This window comes from Perca fluviatilis, chromosome 3 (assembly GCF_010015445.1).
Source record: "Perca fluviatilis chromosome 3, GENO_Pfluv_1.0, whole genome shotgun sequence".
Lineage (NCBI taxonomy): Eukaryota > Metazoa > Chordata > Actinopteri > Perciformes > Percidae > Perca > Perca fluviatilis.
This window is the reverse complement of record NC_053114.1, coordinates 20,502,299-20,527,488: the sequence shown is the minus strand read 5'-3', so window position 1 is coordinate 20,527,488 and position 25,190 is coordinate 20,502,299. Positions and strand designations below refer to the sequence as shown.

General features: G+C 39.4%; 1 protein-coding gene across 6 annotated transcripts in view; it reads right to left on the bottom strand.

Annotated features, from left to right (window-relative positions):
* Positions 1-23,391, bottom strand: part of LOC120555780 (protein diaphanous homolog 3-like) — a 188,877-nt gene extending 165,486 nt beyond the window's left edge. For 3 of the 6 annotated variants that reach the window (XM_039794835.1, XM_039794839.1, XM_039794838.1), the window contains exons 1-5: positions 22,738-23,391; positions 14,986-15,018; positions 14,304-14,486; positions 13,012-13,116; positions 5,020-5,150 (exon numbers count right to left, since the gene is read on the bottom strand). In XM_039794835.1, the coding sequence (XP_039650769.1) occupies positions 5,020-5,150; positions 13,012-13,116; positions 14,304-14,486; positions 14,986-15,018; positions 22,738-22,857 (572 nt within the window). In that variant the 5' untranslated portion in view covers positions 22,858-23,391. The remainder of the gene's footprint in view (positions 1-5,019; positions 5,151-13,011; positions 13,117-14,303; positions 14,487-14,985; positions 15,019-22,737) is intronic. The other 3 variants (XM_039794837.1, XM_039794840.1, XM_039794836.1) reach the window with 2 other exon arrangements.
* Positions 23,392-25,190: the final 1,799 nt, after the last annotated feature.

Sequence of the window (25,190 nt, the reverse complement as noted above, 5' to 3'; positions counted from 1 at the left end):
ATGTTTTCTTGGCACACTTTAGGCCCCTTAGTACCAATTGGGCATCGTTTAAATGCCACAGCCTACCTGAGCATTGTTTCTGACCATGTCCATCCCTTTATGACCACCATGTACCCATCCTCTGATGGCTACTTCCAGCAGGATAATGCACCATGTCACAAAGCTCGAATCATTTCAAATTGGTTTCTTGAACATGACACAGCTCTTTAAAGCCTTTTTCAGCAACTGCTCAACTAATGTGATCATAAGTATCTTACAGTCCATCTTGATCTTCAGTCTCTTAAATGGTTTTGGAAGACCAAAGTCTATTAAGGGTGACAGCAGGTGTTCTCACGTTAATAACACCAATGATGTGGGTGAGAGCTGATTCGCAACATTGATTATTTAGCACTGCTAGCTAGCACTGCCTCTCCCATGTTTGAAATATCAAATGGTTTTCCACACAGTCCACATTTTGCATGTCCCAGGTCCTGGTCTTTTTCGAGCCATTCCGCACACTTGTCCATGTGAGGCCAAAAATTATTAAATCTGCACTTTCCTGGCATAGCACAAATTTACATTTCTCTGCAAGCTGCAACTCAGGTCAGCGTAGAAAGGACATTAATCCACAGAGAGAACATTCGTAACATTACTCCAGTGATCAGCTTTAAAACTAAATTCAACTAAAACAATAAAAGGGTTTTCTCAACCAATCTTAATCAAGCCTGGAAATAGCTATTTACAAATTCTGTACAAACCCATATTGTACAAAAAAGTATCTGATATTAATTGTGAAAATGGCTGTGATCTAATCATATCTGTGTGTATGGCAATAGGAGGTGGTAGAGTTTGAACAAGTCAGTAAAGTATAAATATACAGTATGAGCTTTGATTTTTGACTGCTTTTAAAGTGGTTCCTGGCAGAGTATATGATAATGTGAAAAGAAATTGCTAATCCCCAACCTCAGATAGAGAGAGCCCAAAGCAACAATCTAAATCTGAGAGAAGGAGACAACCAAGACAAGACTGCCAGGGATCTGCCGATCAATGTAGCTTAAATAGCACCAAAGGAACACTCACTCACTCCCTTTAGTCAGATTTACTTTGCACTGGCAACAAATATACCTTTAAAAAACTAGCCATCGTACCACAAACAATATTATATCCAGGATGTGCATTAGTGCATACCCTTATATCCCAGTCTTGTACGACTACAGAACTAGTAGCCTGGTTACATCTGAATGAAGAAACAAATTGTTTCCAATGTAAAGGATTAAATGTGAAAATTACATAATTGCCATTTCTTAGTAAGCATTTATCCTATAATAGAATAAGTATAAGTAATAATAATATATAGGTAATAAGTATAATGACAATGCAAAACCTGCCAACATATGACAAATATTTGGATTAACAAATGGACAGAGACCTGGGTGAGGGAGATGTGAACACAAATGAATTATAGGAATACCTGATAAGGCATTACACACTCTTTTAAAGGGGTGATAGAATGATTATATAGGGTATTTCACACTGTTCCTTATGGTCTCCTAATGGGGTATGTAACATTAGTTGGGCTGAAAATGGCCTGGTTGATATTTTATTGGCCCTTATGCATCCCTGTGTTTTGGCCCTATTTGTAACAAGAGCTTTTCTTCCAAATATGGTATGGTCATGAATATTTAGATGAGCTGCGCACTGCTTGGTTGAGCCTTATGCTGCGTTCATGCCACCTCGGAATAACAGGCACCGCCCCCCGGTTACGTTGTTTTTCCGACTGGCAGCGTTGACATGGTCGGGATGCGCGTTCTTCTTCTGTTATATTGGCATTTGGCATAACAACTTTTTGCATGACTGCCACCAACGGTTGGCCGTAGCCGAGAGCATCAGGTGTGTGAAAACATGGAGGCCACAATAACAAAATATTTTCTGCTGTTTTGTTATGCGAGCATCCAAACAGCACATCGGCAGCTGTTTGTTTTGTGTTATCTGCAGGACAATGAACGGGAAAAGACACGGATAATGTTATTTTTTTATACATAGGCCTATTTATGAATAATTTGTTATGTCTGTGTATGTTTCTTGGCAGAGGCATTTGTCCACAATAAACAGTTTATTGTCATTGAAATATTTTCAGTGAACCAAAGTCGCCTACATCAAAGGTCAGTTGTCAACAACACGTCACCAACTGGGAAAGTCGGTTATCAAATCCAGCCCGAGTTTCCCACCTCTGATTCCCACAGGAAGTTACGTGAATGGTGACGTTTTCACTCGGAAAAATGTTTTTCCGATGTCCATGAACGCACGGTTATCCCCGTACACACACGTAGAGACGCGCGCTGATTGGTTGAGCGAATCGCCATACACACGCATTAGAGGTCGCGTGATGATTGGTTGAGCGAATCCCCAATACACACACATTAGAAACACGACAGAATCTCATATTCCAGACACTGCAATGTTTCCTTACCAAATTCGCTTCTGGAGACTTTTTTATGCGAGAAATCAACTATATAAAGCTCAAATATGGGCCGTTTTACAAAAATGGATGGCTAATTGCAAATTTGGTAAAACTGTGTGTCGGAGTTCAGCTGCCTGTGTTGCTGCCTCGCCGCCCGGCCTGCCTTCCTCCACAGACCCCGGCTTGCTGTGAGCTCGATTGAGCTCCGGCACGGCTGCTGCAGCCCACAGCACCTCATACCCGCGCAAAGTCACCGTTTGGGCTGCTGGACTACTACCAAACGCCTCTGCCCTGACAGAGCTCCAGGGCCTGCATCTCCTCTCTTCCTGCTAGCTAAATGGCCCGTGTGTGAGAGCGCGGTCAGCGAGCTTGTTACACCAGCAATCTCTTACCACATGTTACACACATGTCACGCCACTTAGCTATACAACATACCTAAAAGGTCTTATAAAGCTAACAACGGTGTCCGATTTCAAGTTAATGAATATTTGTGAGCTGTAAGGGTTTCGTTAGCTGCGACTGTCCCTTCAATCCTATGTGTACAGATTGCAGCTAGTTAGCTTAATTTTTGGTCTTAATTAGAGTATATTTACAGTTTGAATTTCGTCACGCCCACTTATACAACATCTAACTAAATGTTTTATTAAGCTAATAACAGTGTCCGATTTCAAGTTAATGAATATTTGTGAGCTGTAAGGGTTTCGTTAGCTGTGACTGTCCCTTCAATCCTATGTGTACAGATTGCGGCTAGTTAGCTTCATTTTTGGTCGTAATTCGAGTATATTTACAGTTTGAATTTCGTCACGCCACATATACAACATCTAACTAAATGTCTTATAAAGCTAACAACGGTGTCCGATTTCAAGTTAATGAATTTTTGTGAATTCCAGAGGAATTCTAAGAGGAGGCTAGCTAGCTCTCATTGATAGAGCTCCATCCAGCAGCAGGCTCTATCAATGAGACTCACGGACAAGCGGCGTTTATTTCCCCAATCGTTTGTTTAAATAACTCAACACATTATAATTACACACATTAAAAGAGTAACCGGAACCTGTGGTAAGAGAATGCTGGCGTAACAAGCTCGCTGACCGCGCTTTCACTCACATACACCGGGCATTTTGCTAGCAGGAAGAGGGGAGTTGCAGGCCCTGGAGCTCTGTCAGAGCAGCGGCGTTTCGTTGTCATTTAGCCCAAAACGGTGACTTTGTGCGGGTATGGAGTGCTGTGGGTTGCCAGCCGTGACTGAGCTCCATCTACCTCACAGCAGGCCGGGGTCTGTGGAGGAAGGCAGGCCGGGCGGCGAGGCAGCAACACAGGCAGCACCAGCCTCTGAACTCCGACACACAGTCGGACAAAATTTGCAATTAGACATAAATTTTCGTAAAACGGCCCATATTTGACCTCTACATAGTTGATTTCTCGCATAAAAAAGTTTCAGAAATGAATTTAATGGTAAAATAGCAGATGAACAATGTATACAATTTCTGAGATCTGCCCGACCTAGATTCAGAAGACTAACTGATCTCAGGTCAGTTGTGTAGCCTATGCAAATGTTGGGGCGTGACAAACACAGAGACTAGAGCCAAATTAGGAGGAGCCGCAATTGTTGACGTCAACTATGGGGCTCGTTGAGATTCGCCCGTTTTCAGAGGTTTGCAGAGAAAAGAGGTGTCAATGGGATTTAGAGGTTCTATGTATGTCCTAGTTACCCACTAAACTGTCATTATTCAACTATGACAAGGTAAAATCAGTTTTGCATTCCATCACCCCTTTAACATCTTAAAACAACTTAACAAAAAGGCAGTTCTTGTTACAGGGCTATTAGATTGAAGTTAATAAGATTGCATATAAGTTGATGATAATGTTCCCACCCCAATTATGCAACATTTTACAAGCTCCTACAGAATGATGGAAAAGTTATGTTATATTAGTTCTATTATGCAGACAAACAAAGTAGCTGACAGCTGGAGCACTTTCATTGTAAGGCTTGAATGTACATAATCTCCTTGTTGGATGATCAGCACAAAGAATGAGAAAACCTGTGTTATTATAAAAAGTCAACCGCACAAGACTACGCATTAAGTCAACTAAGACTCCCGAAGGGGCATAGCAAAAAGAAACATCTCATTGACAATCTTAAAAGTCTGTTGCTCATGCTGCTTAGGGTGGGTGAGCTGCAGCAAGAGATTATGCTTTGTAAAACTATTCGACAGTTTAAACAATTTCACTCAGATGATTCTGGGTGAATTATGGATGAATTCAGTAATTAATTTCTGGTGTTTTGTTCCTCGTGAAGCATTTTCAAGTTGCTACAGCTGTTATTCACACCTCTGTCTGGTATCTTCACAGCCACAACCCCTGAGGTTCACAGTATGTGAGCTGCAGATCGCTTTACTTTGCTACTTGACACTTGTTTAATATCATTTTTGAATTCATTCCATTCCATTATAAATTAATATGAACATTCTATTTATTATATGAATAGAAGAAATAAAAGAGACATTACAAAAGAGACAATGCTGAGGGAACTTAAACTCAAGAAAGCAAGCCCATTCCATTGCCATAATCATGTACTGTACCTGACAGGGTTGCTGGTAAGGGACACCCGCAATGAGTCTAGACAGGCAAACAGACGTTCGTCCATAACCCCCGACTTCAGCTCTCCCAGGAATTCCTGGGGAGATATCTGATGGCTGCTTCTCAAACTACCCTGAAAGAAAGAGAGGAAGAAGGAATCTCTTAAGTGCAGTCATGGAAAAAGTGACAAAAAGTCTAAATAGTCAGACAGAAAGATGTTAACAGATTTTTAATAGTCAATCGCAAAAGCACATATGTGCAAAAGTGCCCGAGGATTCCTTTCCAGTACACGTGTCCCTTTAGAAACCTGAAGATCTATCTAGATTTATATCTAGCCTACTTGAATACATTTCATTCTACTGTAATAATCTCCGAGTGTGTATACATGCCATTTTTCTCCACATTTTCTACTCTTCTTGGAGATGCAGCATTCATGTTTTGACAAAATGGTACTCAAAAGAGCAAACACATTTGCCAGTACTATGGAATGGTTACAAAAGACCAGAAAAAGTTTAAGTTGTCTAAAATATCTCTATGAAGGTTTCCCCTACCATTCTAAAAATGGCACGGTAAGGTTTGTCTAGTTTGAATCTATAATTTGTGGTATGTTATGGTGTTTGAAATGAATAAGCTGGATATAAGGAGCAGCATAGGTGCAAGTAAGTAAAATTATAGTTGGGCTGTGATTACTTGTGTTGGGCGTTTAGACAGACTGAATGATTAATTGAATAATAAAACTGCTGTCTGTCCGTGCGGCCGTATGACGGCATCTGTATTTAATTGAGACAGTTTCATGACCGGTTAAAACGTCTCGTAGTCACGAGATGCGAAGTGTAGGCCTATGGGAGTACATATGAAAACCCTGAACAAGCGGCAGCGTTCCGCACCGTCTTTCTGCTGTGCCCCATTCACGTAGTGTCACCTTTTCACTATGAAGGTTAAACTCTGCAATTTGTCCGCTGTTCACAGGTATGCATGAACTGTGATGGTCCGTTACTAGGGGTGCAAGCTATATCGACTAAGGCTGAGCAATTTTATCGATTCTGCGCTATAAATCGATATTTTTTAAGAAGTATCGATTTTTAAGCCGTGAGTATCGATACATAAGTCCCATTCAAATCCCCCGTGTTTACCCCCGTTCACGATACAGGAAGAGCGATTTGGTCAGCCAGCCGCTAGTGTCGCTGTAGAGCAGCCAACGTCAAATGGTGGCCCGCCGCCAAAGCTTTTAATCATGAATTCACAAATTGTAAAGAGGAAAAAATGTGTTCTGTTATTTATCATTTCAAGCATTTAGAGCAAAAACCCAGCCCCCTTTATTTACAATCTGGAGCTACTTAATATGCACGTGAATGACGCGATCGTTATGTTCGAGTGATGATTCTGGTTGTATTATTTTGCAACAACATCGTTTCATTGCAAATGAGGCATACATGACGAGTGCATAGCCTGCATATCAGTCCATTCATCATTAAAGCTGGGCTTTTTGCTTTTCCACGTCAACTTTTCGCTTCAGCGTCTTTGACAGTGACATATTTACCTGACAACAGCCTTTCTTTCTGCAAGCATTTTCCACCAATCAGGATGCTGCATACTACAATAATGTTTCTATAATCACAGACTTTAACCATCACTCCTCAGTGAACTGCCTCCTAGTCTGAGATCTTTTTCTAGTTAAAGAGCCAGTTATCATTATGGAGTGTCCATGTTTTTTAGGAGTTTGCTCACACTAATACATGTAAAAAAAAAAATTAAAAAAATGTAGCATTAATTCAGTAAGAAAGTGAAAATTTCAAACAAGAATAGGCGTATTGGGTATAAATTCATTTTATTTTATTTATTTGAAAGTCCGGCCGCCAGAGTGCTTAGAAAAATTCTGAAAAAAATGTAGTTGATGATTCCTGCTGTAGACTCTCTGTCCAGTCAGAGACATATATTGTGTAATTGAGGTTTTCAGTTCAATTAATTAAATCCAAGTAAATGGAACACTCACAAGATGTCACCAAAATCACTCTGTCCCCTTTAAATCTTTCATAAAATGATGTAAGTGGTTTACCTGCGACCATTAAGTCAGCTTTATGGCTTTGCCCTGTTGCTCATTCTCCTGGTCTGTGTGTTTGTGACTGTTTTTGTCTAGGAGCTTTTGTTGTGTATATGGTGTTTATGTTCTGCAGAGCAGCAACCTGCTGAAAATCAGTTTTACACTGAGTCAGGCCCGATTGTCTTTAATCTTTTCCTGTTTAATAAATAAAAAATGAAATGAAATGAAGTGTATCGAATTATATCGAATCGAAGGCTGAATATCGTGATATATATCGTATCGTGAGCTGAATATTGTGTATCGTATCGTGAGATTAGTGTATCGCTACAGCCCTAATATCGACTCAATATCGTTATCGCAATATATCGAAAGTGTCGCAATAAGTATGCAATATTTTGTTTATTTTGTGGAGCGCTGCGTCCCGTCGGTTGGCTGTGTGGCTTAGTTGTGTTTGATTTAGAGCCCGCTTGAAACGCCGTATTGATCATGTTTCATTGGCCAGTTACCGTGTCACTTGCAGACGTTAGTGCACGTCAGCGCACGGGTCCACTACGTGACAAACCCTATGGAGCGTACCACGTGTGTGCATATTTCGACAGAGTGACAGTGTAAGTGAAGAAATAGATAGAGACAACAAAATGGAACGAATCAGAGAAGCAAAAGAAAAGTTGCGTCCTGTTATCTTCATTTATATATTTTATACTGTCCAACCAGTAGAACCTGTCCTGTTCTGTAGACATGGTCCTTATTTATTCATTCATTCATGTTGTACCAGTCCAATATGACAGTTGAAATAAACCTGGTGTTGTAAGAAAACTTGTTTAATGTGTTATGAATCTATTTTGATGCATTTTCCCATAACTTTTTTAATTGTACATAGGTTTAAAAATATCGCAATTAATATTGATATCGCAATATTCATAATCGATATCGCAATATCACATTTTGTCAATATGGTGCAACCCTATCCGTTACACTGTAGGCTCAACATTACTGATAATTTTTTTAAGTAGAAAACATTACACTTCATAATGTTTTGTATCCATAACATGATTGTATTATTGTACAAATTAGCAGTAGCCTATGTAAGTCAATCCTACATTTTTCAACTTGCTCCTTTTGGGGGAGGGTGACCTGTAGGAGTCTTCCTCTGGATGGACATGTGAGAGTGAGGTAAGTGGCTTTTCTACGGTAAGTACAACCTGGCCTGTAGTTTGAGGCCAGTAAACAGGTTACCACTGAAGAAAAAAAAAAAAACATAATTACCCAGACTCCCAACTACTGGGCCCTTTCCACGGGAGAGTGTTCCTGGGGTGAGAGTGTGCCAACAACAGCCATATACAACAAGCAAAAACTGTTCAAGCCATCAGTATTTTTCTCTTCATGTGGAAAGCCATTTTACTAAATGTTCCACACTACATGTACATAGTATTGTCATTTCGTTCATAACTGTATCTATAAAACATTTCTTAATTAACATGGAAAAGTTCAAAACGGTTTAAGTTAAAATAAAAAAAATAAAAACCCGAAGCAGTTATATAACTGCGTTTTTACATTACATGGTACCTGCTCATCTCGCCTCTACTCTACTTTTGTTTTCCATTACGAACACCTGCTAACAGGTACTTTTTTTTTTCCAGTACCACCTCCGTCGAGTTTCCAAGCGAGCTGAGGAGATACCAAAAGGTGACGTGAAAGCGACAGATGGGGGTGTCCTGAACAAACCCGCCATTTTTAAATAGTTTAGCCAGCTGTGTTTTTTGCTGTCTCCAGCTTCATTTGAAACAAAATGTGTCTTCTGGCTGTGGCAACAACAACACACCTTTGACATTCTGTATGTGTGTCGCGTTAGGTCACGGCAGTTTACTGCGGCGTCGCTATGACGACCAGCAAAGCTTGCCTCACGCATGAGGCGGTACTAAATCTGCAATGGAAAAAGAAGGACGGGGCACCGCGGCCGAGCCGAGCTGGTACTAGCACTGGAAAAACACCATAAGTCTAACTACTATATAAGTCAACTGAAGAAAAAAGGACTTTGGACCACTTCATTTTTTTTAAGGCTTTTGGTTTAAAGCCAGCAGCCTAACATCATTAAGCAAGCAAAGGGTTCTCTTTAATATGATGGTAAGTCAAGTCGGTTAATTAGTTTCCAAAACTCAAAATAGCTTACACCGAAATGACACATTTCCCAAATACCACATTTCCATAGAGGCACAGAATCTAAGATCTATTAATGTTGGTTCAGAGAAATCACAGCAATTAACTGAGACAGCCATCATCTCTCACACTGCAATGTTCTATAATCTTTGATCACTTGCAAGAAGAAAACATGCCATGTGTCACATTTGGATGGTTTTACTTTTTATTTGTACTTGCATGACTAAAAAAAGTCACCCTGTTAACCCCTGTTCTGGCCCCAATCCTCATGTACCAATAAGAGAAGGTCTTAACAAATGTACAACCTTCCAAATAAAATTTATTTCACCATAGATTTGAGAGGGGGAGCCACTGTACGTCCCCTGTCTAATGACAATCTACATGCATCTTGCCAAACTAGCGAATATATCTGCACATAGCTTCTTCTTTTTAATAGTCTAGGAAGACAGCAGCAAGACAATTAAAGCAGACGCTTTTCTGTGTTTTTAAGTGGGAGGGTGGCATAGAGAGAAAGTAAACTTATTTGGTTTATCAAGTCTCTTGTAATAGTAAGTGACTACTGAATAGGTTGGTATCCAGTTTGGACCTCTGGAAAAAGAAAAAAAAAAAAACTTTACAATTGGTTTACCCCAGTGAGGCTCAGTACCACAAGACATATATGCACACAATCAGGTAGTAATCCTATGAGTCTAGCACTCCTTAGCGACTACAACACCACCCTCCAGTGTTGTTATCATCATGGCGAAAATGTGCCCCTTTTGCTCTGCTCCCATGATGGCTCTTGATTGCAACTCTTTCTTGGCATCGTCAGCCTAGGCTGATTCCTGCCTCATATGTCATTTGCTGTCTTGAGTAATTGGAATAGTGGCAGCATTCTCTACCCACTCCCTGTCTGCAGATACAGTGTGTGCCTCCATCCCTCTTCCTCTTCTGGCTCAGTGGTCAAACTCCTCTCCTGTCCTGGAGAGACATGATAATAACCAGCCTGTTTGTTTCTCGGTATCTCTAAAGCCTTCAGCAGTCAGTAGGGCTGTAATAGTAGGTGTATTCGTCCCAAAACATTTTGGTACAGCACGTTCAGTTCAGTATCCAACATTGGTTCAGTACGTCCTGTGACCCAAACACGTCAAACCAGTCTATTTATGTCTACTACCGGTACTCGCACATGCGGAACAGAAATTCTGGACCACGAGTGGAAGTTTTGGCAGCCTTTTGGCCCGTGAAAACATTATTTTACCATCAGGTAAATAAATGCAGGTGTATAAACAGGCTGGTCCCCATGGTAACTAGAGATGGAAAGCCTCAGGCAACTTTGGAGGGATGTCTGATTAAAGCAAATAGAATAAACACAACTCTTCTTTGCCAGAGATTGTGCCAACTTGTTAACCAGAAAACATAAAAAAAATATGCAATGTGAGGTAACTTGAGGATTGGTTAATACACTATTTTACAGAAAACTACAATGAAGAAAAAAGACTGGAAAAAAATAGGCCTTTATTCAGTCGAAAGTCCCAAAATGAAAACAGAGCACTGAAAGGTTTTGCCACAATGTCCGATAACTGGCTTCTCTCCTGTTTAACTACCAGTTACACTGTTACTGTTATTCCATATGTATGGTGGAGAAACACAACATAACTAAGTGTTTTCTGGCAGTAGTTGAGACCAAAATGTTTTGTACTTGAATTTGTCATTGTACAGTAGACAGAGAGAAATAAAGCTCATTTTACTATTGTTTCACTTTGATTACGTTCTAAAGCACAAATAAATTACCATCAAACACTCAGACGATTTTTGTGAAGACAGATGCTCTTTTCTCCTCTTCTGCATTTTATTAATTGCAGCAATAAACAAGGAAGTAGGTGACTCTAGTATCGATTTATGACCATTATAGGACGAACGGAGAACATTTCTTTGTTTATTATCATTAAAAGTAAAGCTGGGTTTTGCTGTCCGCTTCCCGACTCATTTTAACAGAGAAAGAGTGTGTGTTAGAGAGAGAGAGAGAGAGAGAGAGAGAGAGAGAGAGAGAGAGAGAGAGAGAGAGAGAGAGAGAGAGAGAGAGAGGCGGTATTCTCTAACATTCTAATGCTGGGTTTTACAGGCTCGCTGTGCAAAGTAAAACTCAGAGTCAACTTCGAAGAACATGCAGGTGATCTTCTATGCTAATTTCAAGACTTCTGTTCTGCACTTGTGAACTGATATCGCAAGACATTTTTTATCTTGTCAAGTTTAATCTCGTGGGGGACGAGATCTCATCACACCTCTATTGGTTAAAAGTACCATGGCATGAAAATTTCACTTTATGAGGTTTTTAACATTAATATGCATCCCCCAGCCTGCCTATGGTCCCCCAGTGGCTAGAAATGGCGACAGGTGTAAACCGAGCCCTGGGTATCCTGCTCTGCCTTTGAGAAAATGAAAGCTCAGATGGGCCGATCTGGAATCTCTAAGGTTACCTCCCCTTTCTCTGCTTTGCCCGCCCAGAGAATTTGGCCCACCCATGAGAGAGAGACATCATGGCTTTCAAACGAGCAAAGTGGCAGTTGTTCAAGGCCACACCCCCACCCTCCACCTTGCCCCCCCTCTCTCCTCCTCAATAGCTACAGACACAGGAATGGCACATAGTAAGGAAAGCTCATTGTGGGACTGGCTTTAGTGGCTGTAATTCTGCACCAAGGCTGAATTTCGAGAAAGAGACTTCAGATACAGTATTAGGGGACCACTAAGGTCTATATAAAAGCATCCAAAGAGCACCATGTCATGGGACTTTTAATATCTGTGACATTTATAAAGAACAGTTGATTTAAGTTAGGAAATAAAATTTTATTCTATACAGTAGCTTTTGTTAATTTGAAATCAATGCAAAAAACACTACGGTTGGCTGGGTTTTCATCATTATTCAACTAAGTATCACAGACTAAACTCATATTAACTATAAACACACTCTGGGTTAGATATTTAATGGAGAATCACCTGCAAAAGGTGGTCTTTCAAAGATTCTATTCTTAAGGGCAAGATAAATCAATGTAAATGTATGTCGCTCTGGGAGAGAGAGAATGGTCCACAGCTTCCATTTCTTTGGAAATGTAATTGTTTTTCTCTCCAACTCCAACAGTTTTATCACCCTCTATCAAGATCTGTCTGCTTTGAGGGTGAGTAAAGGAAACGCTTAGGGCCAAGTGCTGAAACTTTGAAGAAGGACCAATCAACAATGATAACTCACAAAATCTAATCAATTATCTTCAAGCACTGAAAAATGTTATTCAAAATTAATACCAAACCTCAGTGTGTTATTTTATTTGGATAATGATGAGTGGGCTCCATCCTTCCACAACATAAGTAGATCTGGGATATTTTGTAAATTCTTGCAAGGTACCATTTTTAACATTATGACTTTTAATTTAGCGTTTTAATGACAAAGTTTTACATAATCCCATCCTAAATACAGTTTTTGTGTATTTTTACAAATGTGTCCCAGTGCAGGTGTAACTACGTCTCCTAGAGACAGAGATGGCAAGACAAAAGAGATTGCACTGGCTTCTAATCCAATTTACTCTGTTTTTGATATTGAATAATCAAATTAAATCCATCCCCATTCTCTCTCGGGCAAAGTCCCATGTGAGACATAATTTTTCATTAAATAATAGACAGAAAGATAGAATATGTGCCCAAAGTACAAGCACAATTATAAGGTTTTAAAAATACATGACATTTAAACACATTAACTTATCTAACTAAAGATAAGCAGCAAAACATAGGAAGTAAAATTAAGTTAAAAAACGGTTTCAAAACTTACAGTTTTAGAGGCAGTAAAAACATACTGGATGACCATTTCTCTCTTTGTGTTGAGGTCCTTTTCTCTCAAAGGAGTCTTTTTTTCCTCATTCAAGTTCATGTCCTCCTGAAAGAAAGAAAAAACAGAAAGTCTCATTGAAATTTTAATCTTATTTAGAATGCAATATTCTTGTTTTTAGAGACTTTAACAACACCTCTGGCAACAGGACTTGGTTTGTTTTTTCCCCACAGCATATTAATAATACAATACTTTAGCAATATTAGCTTTGGTCCAAAGTGTGTGAGCAGAATTAGTTTAAAACAAACTTTATTTCTTAATCGTCACGTACACACAGCACAATGTAGTGAAATTCTATTTCTGCATTTAAACCATGCTAAGTGTAAGGAGCAGTGGACAGCTATACATACAGCATCCGGGGCGCAACTTGGGGTTCAGGGTCTTGCTCAGGGACACTTTGACATGATGTGGCCCGGACGACCTGGGATTGATCCTCCAACCTTGTGGTGGTGGGGCATCCATTTTTACCTCCGAGCCACAAGCCACCCATTTTTCTACCAAATTAAATTTTTTCTGCATTAAATGTTTTGTTTTTGTTTTATGTTCATTTGCCATATTGGCCAAAACATCTTAGCCTGTTCCAAAGTACGCCCGTTACTATAAGAGTGCTGTATTAATGGGTGCAGCTGGTTGGACCTAAAGGAGTCGTCAGCTGTTTGGCTGGCAGTCGGCACTTCTGGAAAGCTTTGCAAGTTCTCTACTGTCTCACGTTGAGTGTTTTGGTTCCATTAAGGACATAAATTCCTCACAAAAACCAAGTCATTTCCCAGCATCTTTACCGCAGTCGTATGTCAAGCGGCAATATGGTTTTATAGAATGTCCTATTAGAAAATAGCAAGCCTAAAACAGGCATACAGTAATAGCATTGTGTTCCTCAAACTCACCACTTTCAAAACAAAGAAGAGTGTGAGCATTTGACTTGAGATCAGGGTAAAAGAGTGTCTATTATTAGAGCCATTATTCAGCTGAAAGCTTGGTCATATTTGTTATCTATTCTATTTCACCAAGAAATAATATGTTAAAAAGTGTTTATTATTTTTGCTTTCATTGATTTCCTGTATTTTTATTTAAATGTAACAATACATTCAAAACACGGTGCGTGCCCTCCTTGTACTATTCAGTGTTCCTGTTCTAAAATCTTTATCCAAATCTTAAGCACTCAGTCCCTGTGGTTGCCCTTCCATCAAATGTAGGTTTTACACGTTGTGATATTGTACAATCAAAAAACAACCTACCATCATCTTTTCAAACAGAGCCAAGATCTCTTTTTCTGAGGTGATCTTGGATGAAAGTTCCTCAAACTGATGCGCGGTAGATGATGAAGAAATGGACCAATCATTCGTGTTGTGTTTAGAGTGTGATAGGGGTGGCCGCTCCTTTTTACTACCCGGAATCCGAATACTGGCGAATCTGTCCAGCTGTACAGACAACAGGGAAAATACAATTAAAATAGGGAAAAGTACACAAGAACTTTTCATGCCAAGTTGAAATACATTTAAAAAAAAAAAAATCTGTTAGATTATGAGCATTTAAATTAAATTAATAATCAGAACAGAGACGACAAACCAATTAGTCTATTCAGACTAATTGTTTTGTCACTCTGTTCTGATTATTAATGGGTTAGAAAAACAATGCCGTTAGTGTGAACAAAGCACATACAGTACACAGAACAGCTGTTTAACACATGTTGAGTAAAGCACCATCTAGACAACATGTAGAGTCAACAGAGACATTAGTAGTAAGTGAGAAAAGCAGCCTGTGCTCTGTGATGTGAATGAATCCAATGTCTGGCAATGAAGACCAATTTCATTGCCACTCAAAATAGCCAGATTAGATGTCTTTTAGTAAAGAGATGTTAGATGTTGCAAAGATTAACAACCAAGAGAAGAGAAACCAAACCAATTTCTCAGATCTTACCACATCATCTGTGATGTTTCTAAAGGGTAAGTGCTACAGGTGGGGAACAGAAAAAAAACAAGTCAGGATACAAAAAGCAACTGCATCAAATGTTATAATTGAGTTGTATTTTGAACCCTACAGCAGCCTAGGGCTGTGAGCTGGAAAAACAAAACTCTGGTCAGGCCAATCACATCGTATATAGAGTCGGTGGGCGGGCTTATGCCTGCTGCTGCTGGGAACAGCGGTCTTCTGGAAGACTTGGAGTTAAGCTTTTCTTTGAGAAAAGAACAACGAAAAGCACTGAACTCATTCTTAAAAAAGGAAGATGTGTTCAGAGTTTTGCCGACCGGATACGGCTAAAGTTTAATCTATCAACTAGCTCTGCTACCTTCTTCGTTGCTCTGACTGGTTGTAGCGTTATCCTATTGTGTGCAGAGGGAATTTGAAAGACAACCGTTTATCTCGCCCCTCGGATTGAGCTCCGTCATTGGTGAGTTCCCAGACCCAACATCTTGATGTGGGTCTGGCTTGTCAGGCTAGCCTAGAGCAAGTCATTGTGATGTTATTTATGAACAGATATCGTTGATTGATAACCTAGTTAAGGGTTTCGATTCTTTATATTCTGCATTATAGAATTCACAAGTTGAGTTTGTGGTGTTCATTTCTTGCAGCATTAGGAGAGACAGATGGGCATCGGCTTTTTTCCAATGCAGCGCCGCCTTCCCGGAATGCTTTGCAGGCGCGTTGAAGTCGCTTGACGTCACCCATAGGAATAGAGTGGTCAAATGGATCTGTACCGTTACGCTCATCTTGAATTAAAAAAAATTAAATGGAACCAATGTATGCCAGCTAAACGAAGCCTAAACTAAACTACCGCACATTGCCAAGGAGCCTGTACAATCATCATCCAAGCACGATGTGTGGGTGCCAAACTTTCCCTACAAAAAGAAAATCCTTTTGGGGCACCCAGCAGTGCAGTTGAGCAGATTATTAAACATATGTTAAAATGTCTAAACCCAAGTGAGGTGATAGCCAACATCAACGACACTAGTCATTTAAAACAGAAATTGCTGCCTAAAAATTGCTTCTATAATAAGCCCCGTCTGCAAATTATAAAGGATCCACTTGTGCAGTAGAAAAGGAGATTGGCAGTTGGCCTGTTGTTATCTGTGAGTACCAGCTACCTCAGTGCCTGCCGAGCAAGTTGTCTGCATCTTTTTCTGCTCTAGCAGACTTTTTTGTTTGTTTGTTTTCCTGTAGACTTCTTGGGGAAAGTTGCCATCTGTATTTTAAACATGTGTGAGGAATAATCCTAATAAGGAACTGGAAGTCAATACAGAAAATATTCAATTAAACAACTTTGTCTTAATGAAATGCTGAATGAAAAAAACCTGACATAGATCGGTTAAGACTCTTTTAAGCATATTAGCAGACCGCACAGAACCATAAATCAATACACACCAGTGTTTAATTAATATAAAATCCCCTGGAATAACATGCGTCAACCTGTCAATGAGCCATCCCCCTAATGAGTGTTCCAAGATTAACATCATACATTTTTGCTCAAAATGTGCTTGAAAAGAAACCGACTGAAGAGTGACATGAGAGAATAATAATAAAATGACCCACCATATGCCGACTATAGGAATTATTTTGTCTCCACTGATCAGCTTGACAATTGGTCGTACTAATTGGACACAGCTGTCAAACTTTTACCTCATATGCCCACAGCTTGACAAACTATGCTAGAGTAGGTAGGTAGATTATGATTATATACATACATACATACATACATACAGTACAGGCCAAAAGTTTGGACACACCTTCTCATTCAATGCGTTTCCTTTTTATTTTCATGACTATTTACATTGTAGATTCACTGAAGGCATCAAAACTATGAATGAACACATATGGAATTATGTACTTAACAAAAAAAGTGTGAAATAACTGAAAACATGTCTTATATTTTAGATTCTTCAAAGTAGCCACCCTTTGCTTTTTTATTAATAAGGGAAAAAATTCCACTAATTAACCCTGACAAAGCACACCTGTGAAGTGAAAACCATTTCAGGTGACTACCTCATGAAGCTCATTGAGAGAACACCAAGGGTTTGCAGCGCTATCAAAAAAGCAAAGGGTGGCTACTTTGAGGAATCTAAAATATAAGACACGTTTTCAGTTATTTCACACTTTTTTGTTAAGTACATAATTCCATGTGTTCATTCATAGTTTTGATGCCTTCAGTGAGAATCTACAATGTAAATAGTCATGAAAATAAAGAAACACATTGAATGAGAAGGTGTGTCCAAACTTTTGGCCTGTACTGTATAAATGTATGTATGTATGTATGTATGTATGTATGTATGTATGTATGTATGTATGTATGTATGTATGTATGTATCTATCGAGAGAGAGAGAAACGCATGAACTATGATGAACCCCAACTATAAGACATAACTATTCTAAATGATTTCCTTCATAACTTAGATGTTTAAAGGGGTCAAATGCACTTCACTAAGTATTAGAAAACGTTCAAAATTAAATGCCTAAGATATTGTGAAATAAATTACCAGTACATAAAAATCACCAGTGAAGCAGGCTATATACAGTACATTCTGAAATAATTCACCTTCACTGTTGCACACTTAACTGCACAATTCATTTTAAGCTTTAGTGCGCAGTTTCTGTCAATGACAACATAACTGTCAGTGCGTCCACAAGATACAAGCCTTACGTGATCGAGCATGCGCCCCCACCCCTCCTCCACGCAGTTGCTAGTAGCCAAGGAGGACTAAAAAAAACATCACCTCTACCCCACCTTCACACAGCTTCCAACAGGACACAGATACAGGTCCTTGGCCTGGAGACAGGTCCGCTACAGTAAGAGTTTTGTGCCTTCTACCATATCATCCCTAAATGAAGCAGTGATTGTTATATGTGTGTGTGTGTGTGTGTGTGTGTGTGTGTGTGTGTGTGTGTGTGTGTGTGTGTGTGTGTGTGTGTGTGTGTGTGTGTGTGTGTGTGTGTGTGTGTGTGTGTGTGTTACTTATATGTTGTATGCTGCCCACAAGGGGTGCCAGTGGAACGAACTTGAGGGAACTGTGCATTATTGGGTGTTTGGGGTGAAAGTGTCGATGTTTACTGTATGTGTATATTTGTGAGGCCCTGTACAGACTGTGAAAACAAATTTCCCCAGTGGACAATAAAGACTGACTGACTGACTGACTGACTGACTGACTGACTGACTGACTGACTGACTGACTGACTGACTGACTGACTGACTGTCTACAATTCAGCTCTTCAACAATGAGGAAAAAGCCATTGATAATAATTGGATTTTAGTGCAACTCAACACTGACCTAAATTGATTTAACTCTGAACAAGGTAAGAACACAACCGCACTTAGAGCTAGGGGGGGAAAACAGAAGCTAACCGCACAAGAAAACCTCTCTACAACAGGGCTATATATATATATATTTATATATAATATTGTAACTGATATGATTTCATGTGCCAAATAAAAACTGATTGATTGATAAAATGACATATCCTTCTGACACTGCTGGTGTACTTCACTTCTAAATTAATTCATTCCCAGTTACTTTTTTGAGCACCACAATTTAGTTATATTGCCCATTAACACTAGACATTTCTTAATCTTTTCAAAGCTTAAACTGACAACCAACTGATTTTTTGACAATGAACAGTCCTTCTTATCCAAGAACGGTAGGCTAAAATGTTCCATTTTTTATTCACTTTTACAATGCTATGGTTGAAAATAGCCACTGAACTTTAAGTGGCCTTTAATGGCAAATCTACTATCTACCATTTACAGTCAATATTGTGGTATCGCAGTGCCACCTATTGAGACAACTAAATAAATGAAAGCTCTTAACTGTGAAAGATATGTGTTATAATAACAGTTATACATTATAAATGTTGTTAGACCAATCTGATGAGAGAAAGGGACTAAAGGGGTCAATAGTACACTGTACCATCACAGATACATGTATGTATCTTTTAGTAAGGATAAGTAACAAGATGTCATTTGGGTTGTGTATTTTTGACAGTTAGACAGAAGAAAACCATAAGGAGAGCATTGTTTCGAAATGCAAGGCTCTCTGGGAGGCAACATGGCCTGTACTGTTTGTTTAATTAGTATATTAAAAAGAAGAACCTAAACTAACACCTTTGAAAATGTGTAGTTCAGCTCACTTGAGGATGCTTTGCTTTTCACTCTTCTGGACAACAGTGAAAAAGCGCTGCCAAGAGCATGTCAACAGCACAAACAGTTTTCACTATGTTTTCAGCTTGTATTGCTTTTATTTTGAAGTAACCACAAAAAGTCCTGAGCGTGTGCTTTGCAGTATCTTAAGCATAGTTTATATAGGTTTTCAATTTGTTCAATTTTTTACAAAATAATCTCAACCCTAGGTAAATTTACTAGATTTTGTTCAGTTGTCATGAGAATAGCTCCGTTGTCATCATAGTCAAGAGATAACAGGTTCGTGGGATTGGGCATCAAGAACCGGTTCCAACTTGGAATCGTTTAAAAAAATTACGATTCCAGTGGAATAGGTGCTTTATTGGAATCGTTTGGAAGACTTGGTTTCAAATCCGATCATCGGTTCCAAATTTAACATGTGCAAGTTTTGGTTTCTGTAGCAGCCAGGGGCTTGTCGTGTTGCAGCCATGGAGCACAGTAAGCTGCGCTCTAGTGTGGCTTTATGTTAGGTTGAAAAAACACGGAAAAACTGTAAATCACAAAAACTTTGAATCAAAATAAAACTTTCTTCTTATTTGTGGAATAAGAATGTAACCAGATTCAACTCCACCCCTCAAAGAATCGAAATCCATAAGAACCGGAATCGAAAGGAAGAATCGGAATTGTAATCAGAATTGTTAAAATCAAAATGATGCCCAACCCTAGTCATATGGGACGTTAAGAAACTATGTGACTTGCTGGCATCCACACCAAAGACCACCCTTGAACAGAGAGAGGGATGTTATTAAGTTCCATACTTGGCGTCACAGTGTCCACGTTCACCACTCGCTGCTGTTGGCCATATTCAGACACTTCAGACCTGATGCACTTTCCTGTCTTTTCGCGGTACTTTACGCTTCCTATCATCACCAAAAATGTTAGCAGAATTGAGCCATACTCATCCAACAATCTACGTATGCATTTTCATATATGTACATGGACATTTAAATGTCTAATTAGTATATGAAAGTGACTTTGATGAGGGAAAGAAGTAAGAACGGTCGGGAAACGGCTCAATTCACCAGTGATAGCGTACCTCAGCCAGCTCTCGTAAGTAAAAGCTAAAGTAAACAGTTAAAACTATACCGTTAGAAAGGTAAGAAGTTGCACTTTAGTTTTACGCCATTAAATTAACTGAATACATTAATAGATCATTTATATTCGTATTTTACTATTTTGATAGAACGTTAGCCAATATGTGTCCGAACATGGACACAGTGACGCTAGGTCACATGATGACAACTGACCCATCTCCATGACAACTGCGCAAACTCCATCTGCTGATCAAAACCGTGAGTTGCTGTTGAAAGCTCCAGACAAAGCTAGTTAGTGGACTTTGAGATCAAATGATTTTGTCAAAAAATATTTCCACAGTCAAGAATGAACTTTCACGCTCTAGGACTAGTAACAAGGGACCTGGTTAGGTGAATAATAATAATAATAATAATAATAATAATAATAATAATAAAAATAAATGATTATTCCTTCATATTACTTAATTTATTTAACGGAGTGTCTATTTGCACCCCCGGTACGAATAGCCTCGGCCACACAGCTGAGCTATTTACACCCTGTGACGTAACAACAAAAAACGTTGCTCGCGTGCACCGAAATCATGGCGGACGTTCATCTTCCATGACCGCAGAAACTGGCATATTAGGGAAGTTTTGTCTCTAAAGTTTATAACAATTGAATTTCTAGCGGAAAATGGATACTACAGTTGCGCTTTCTGTCTTCAGTGAAAGCATACAACCGTTAGTTTGTTAGTTAGTACCTATTTTTTTGTATACAGTATGGTTACCTAGCAACCGAGGCTTGAAGAAACCAAGTGTTAAACAGTTGTTCAACTTCCTGAAAGAATTGCTAGGTGAGTGGTTAGTACACTTGCCTTTGGTATGGGAGTTTGGAGTTCAATTCCCCTGTGTGGTGATCTTATTTTTTTAAATTTGGATTGGATAATTTGCATGCAATTGCGCAAGTCAGCGAATTTTTTTTTTTTTTTTTGCAGGGTGGTAGGGGAAGACTCATGAATATGCCTGCTCTGGTTGGGTTGGTTAGGTTTAGGCAAGAGGAGTGGGATGGTTATGGTTAGGGTAAGAATGTCAGGGCGATAATATTCCCAAAAGGTGTAATACATGAGTAGTATGGATAACTGTGTGTAAATATATGCCAAGGTACTGTAAATGCACAGGGGTGCAAATAGCATACACTGCTAATTGTACCAGGGTGCAAATAGCATACACTTCTAATTGTACCAGGGGTGCAAATAGCATACACTTCTAATTGCACCAGGGTACAAATAGCATACTGCTAATTGTACCAGGGGTGCAAATAGCATACACTGCTAATTGTACCAGGGGTGCAAATAGCCTCACCCTTTATTTAACAGTTAAAAGCCCAAAGCCTTTACTTTACCCCCTTTCAGACAGACACAGTGCAATGATGCAGGTTGAATGCACATTGGCAGTCAATCTGAATGGTTTAACACACATGAACCAACCTGACTTTGCAACTCTACTCTTAACCAGCATTGAACACTCAAGACAGTAGGCAAACAGGTGTTTCTATTAAATGTTAAACATTTAGCCAACAACTTATCAGTAGGAGTGGATAACAGGTGGGATTGAAAAACCATTCCTGCGCAGACCTTTACTACGATTGCAGAATAGAATCTCTGAATGGCAGCAACAAAGAATTAACTTGTGTTCTCACACTCATGAGAATGGAGTTAAATGCGGGTTGAGCGTGCATTAAGTAGATCTGTGTCATACACAAGTCTCCTGTCTGAAAGGGTGTGTGCGTGCCCCTAATGAGACCCCTCCAAATAGCAACACCTGACTTTATCTCCCAGAATAATACAGCAGATACCAGGCAGACAAAACGTTGATTGGTTTGTAATAGTAGGAAGGACATGGATTAGTGTAAGAACTAAACCCTGTGCTAATTTTAACCTTTTGTTTTGCTACATGCAAAGTTAAGTCAAGGTCACTGTTCGCAAAGAAAACTAACATTCAAAGACTGCGTTGTGTAAGGTTACAAGCTTTCTTAACTGTGAACGAGATTCTGTAAAGGCATTTTCTCTGCAATGGACAAAACATTGAGTCAAGTAAGTAGGCTACATTGCACAGGCATAACACATTTCCACCACTGTTCTACTGCTCTGTTTCCCCATGGTATAATCCATCTGAACAGCCTGTTTTGAAATAATTTAAATACGTAAATAGAATACATTAATCCAAGGTCATTGACACATATTTCTAGATAGAGTCATGCATCTATCCACTACCATATGAAAAAACGCGAAAATGTATTAAAAAGGTTATTGCAGACACTTTTTCCTCGTGGGTTTTGCACTTCCTAGCGTGTTTGTGTGTGTGTGTGTGTGTGTGGGGGTCCACAGAGACCGGCGATAACGTAGAAATGTTGACAGATACTAAGAGGACATAATACCCCCCCCCCCACCACACAGCTAACGTTAAATTCAATACAAAACGATTCATACTTACAAACTTTGGTTTGCGGTCTCCTTCATCATTACATGTGTTTTGGTTGGAAGAACCCTTCCTCTTTTGAGATTTACTGCTAGTGGATTCAAACCGCTGCGAACTAAAACTAACGTTATCCATGTTGTTGACCTAACGTTAATGACTTCTACACGAGCTGACAGCTAGCGTTACCACGTTAACCTTGTAACCCTAATGTATGTAACGGTAGCACACACCCTAAAATGGTGAAGGACGACACACGCGGAATTGTCTAGCTAACGTTACATTAATGTTACCATTCGTGTCTTAAATTGACAGCTAACGTTGGTTAACGCATAGCAAATCACAGTTTGTCAAAATGTAACGTTAACGTTATATTTTCAAGTCTTCACTCTAAACATACCGTTTAGCTAACTGGCTAGCAAGTTTGCTAAACTATCATTCACTGGTGGCTTTACTTAGCGCTAATCCAATTTATGGACTGTCTGTCACGTATACTAATTTAACGCTTGAGATTCTGCTAAGGAGGCTACATACAACATACCGGTGTTCTCCTTTGACAAATTTGATCAGACAAACAACGTTAAACGAAAGCTATATAATCATTACAAGCACTAGCTGAAGCGTTGGCTGGATACATTTAAGGGGCAGATATTTTTGACAGACCCGCGCAATGAGGCTGTCAGGTGCGCGTGTTTAATCCAACCAATAGTATCCACTGAGACACACAAACTGAATCGTCATTGGTACAGCCCCCTCTGTTTACGTTTGAAAAAGCATTTGATTGGCCGTAGTGAACTGTCAATCAGCCCGACTTCATATTGGGATCGCTCGTTTTTGCCGAGTGGGTCTCCCGTAGGTACGATGGTTTATGTAGCCTCAGGCATACTGTACTATTATGCACGGTTGATAAGTTTAAAATGCAATGACTACTGTCTTTTGAAATTGCACAACAATCAATCAATCAGCATTTATTTATATAGCACTTTCCAGTAACCAGCAGGTATCCAAAGTGCTTCACATCAGAACCAAGAATAAAACACATATCATACAATAAAAAGAATGAAACATAGAAAACAGTAAAATCAGAAAAGGTTACATAGAAATAGGAGAGGGAAATTGTCACACCACTACTATGTATTAAAAGCCATTCTAAACAGTTTTGAGTTTAGACCTAAAAAGAGCTACATCTGTAATCGTCCGAATATCAGAGGGTAACTTGTTCCTGAGTCTCGGGGCAGCAACCGCAAAAGCCTGATCACCCCACCGTTTATACCTTGACCTTGGGACTTCTAAAACCAGTTGATTTGAGGACCGCAAGGACTGGTTGTGCTCACGCAGGGTTAACATCTCAGACAAGTACTCCAGGGCTAGGCCATTTAAGGCCTTGAAAACAAACAATAAAATCTTAAAATCAATTCTAAAACGCACGGGGAGCCAATGTAGGGTGTAGAGAACGGGATTGATGTGTGCACGTCGTCTAGATGTATTTGTCAAAAAGCGAGCAGCAGCATTTTGTACAAGTTGAAGTCGAGAGATGGAGGTTTGATTCAAACAAACATAAAGAGCATTACAGTAATCCAACCTTGAAGTAATAAAGGCACGAATAGCCTTTTCTAGCTCATTGCATGTTAAGGAAAGGCTTAACTTTAGCCAGGAGACAAAGCTGGAAAAAGCTCATTTTAACAACACTGTTGATTTGCTTATCAAATTTCATGTTGCAATCAAAAGTAACCCCCAGATTTTTGACAGCTGGCTTAAGGTATAAAGCCAGAGCTCCCAAACCCAAAGCTGGACCGTTTGGCGTGCCTGAAATACTAAAGATGATACACTCAGTTTACAGATCATCGTTGAAAAGAACATCTATGTGTGAGTCACTTTACCACATTAGTACTCACTTGTCAGGTATACTGATGATTTTCTGTATATTTTAGAATATGTTTTGCCCTTCTTCCAGGACTCAACAAACCCTTTACTTCTCAATCAGACGTTCCTGTGAAGTTTGGGGTGAAACACAAGTTAATGCTTTTCTTTTCTTTTTCAATCAGGTTGTCATACTGAAAATGCTCTGGGCTGTTGGTTTTCACCTTTGTTAGGTCATTTAAAAGAAATTAAGCCTAAAACTACTGTAAAATCCCAAATACCTTGTCTGATGCAAACAGCAATGAGGGGATGTGATGCAACAAACAAGAAACATTTGTGAGATCCTTCTCATTTGCTCTGCTCAAAAAATGAACCGCTTTCCTATTCTTCAAAGTAAAGGCAACCAGTTCATAACATTTACTCCCCTCTTAGTGAAACTCACAAATTATAGGACAATATACATAATTGTGTGGAGTATTGACAGTGAACCATATGACATTGGTGGTTGCTCTTGGTGGATGCTGTTTGTAAGCTCTTCTACGTTTGATGTTATCATACAGCAGTTACTGATCATGTGGAACTTTATTCTTGAAGACAATAAAGTTGATGTA